Source organism: Calidris pugnax, unplaced genomic scaffold, assembly GCF_001431845.1.
Source record: "Calidris pugnax isolate Ruff unplaced genomic scaffold, ASM143184v1 scaffold160, whole genome shotgun sequence".
In the NCBI taxonomy this organism is placed as follows: Eukaryota; Metazoa; Chordata; class Aves; order Charadriiformes; family Scolopacidae; genus Calidris; species Calidris pugnax.
In genome coordinates this window covers 24033-24830 of record NW_015090871.1, presented here as the reverse complement: position 1 = coordinate 24830, position 798 = coordinate 24033, and the positions used below count along the sequence as shown (strand labels likewise).

At 72.2% G+C, this 798-nt stretch overlaps 1 protein-coding gene across 1 annotated transcript in view; it reads right to left on the bottom strand.

Moving 5' to 3' along the window:
* Positions 1–798, bottom strand: part of PLEC (plectin) — a 47220-nt gene that overhangs the window by 35006 nt on the left and 11416 nt on the right. Inside the window, exons 5-6 of the mRNA XM_014945701.1 lie at positions 647–762; positions 245–546 (exon numbers count right to left, since the gene is read on the bottom strand). Of these exons, the coding sequence (XP_014801187.1) occupies positions 245–546; positions 647–762 (418 nt within the window). The remainder of the gene's footprint in view (positions 1–244; positions 547–646; positions 763–798) is intronic.

Below are 798 nucleotides of genomic sequence, written 5' to 3'. Positions count from 1 at the left end.
CTGGCATCGAGCCCCCCTGCCCCACAGCCCCCCAGGACCCAGCTGGTGCCAGCACAGAGGCAGTGCCACGGCCGGTGCCGGGTGTCCCCGCTCCCCGCCGAGCGCGGTGTGAGCCAGCACCGGTGCGTCCCGCAGCAGGAAGATTCCCGGGGGGGGCGGGGGAGGGGGGGGCAGCCCGTGGCCGGGCCGGTGGCCACCTGGGCCAGTGCCAGGCACCCGCCCGGGCCCCGTCCCCGCGTCTCACCTCGGTCTCCTCGTAGCTGCCGGGCAAGCGCCGCTCCTCGAAGAGCAGGGTGTGATGGCGCAGCCACTGCAGCAGCAGCGTCACCAGCTCGTAGTACTCCTGCCAGCGCAGCTGCAGCTCCTGGGGGGGCACAGCGTGTGACACAGGGGTGGGGGACACCCCCCCGCACGCCCCCCCCTCGGCCCCCAGCCTCACGTTGGCCTTGACGCCGTCCTGCACCTCGGGGACGCGGGGCATGGCGTCGTAGAGCGAGGAGACGTAGGTGATGATGGACTTCTCATCCGGCTGCGGCACGTCCACGTCTGCGCACGGGGAGGGGAGGGTGGTCAGGGGGGGACACGGGAGGGGACACGGGGGCTCACAAGACCCCCTTCCCCCCAACACCATCCCCCATGTCCCTACCTTCTGGGTCCAGCAGCCGCGTCACCCCCAGGTCCCGCTCGGCCACGGTGAAGGCCTGGTCCAGGTTCTCCAGGTTGCTTTGGCGATAGACGCGGTTCATGTCGATGAGCCCCGGCCTGTGGGGAGGGGAGGCGTCAGGGGACAGCGGGACG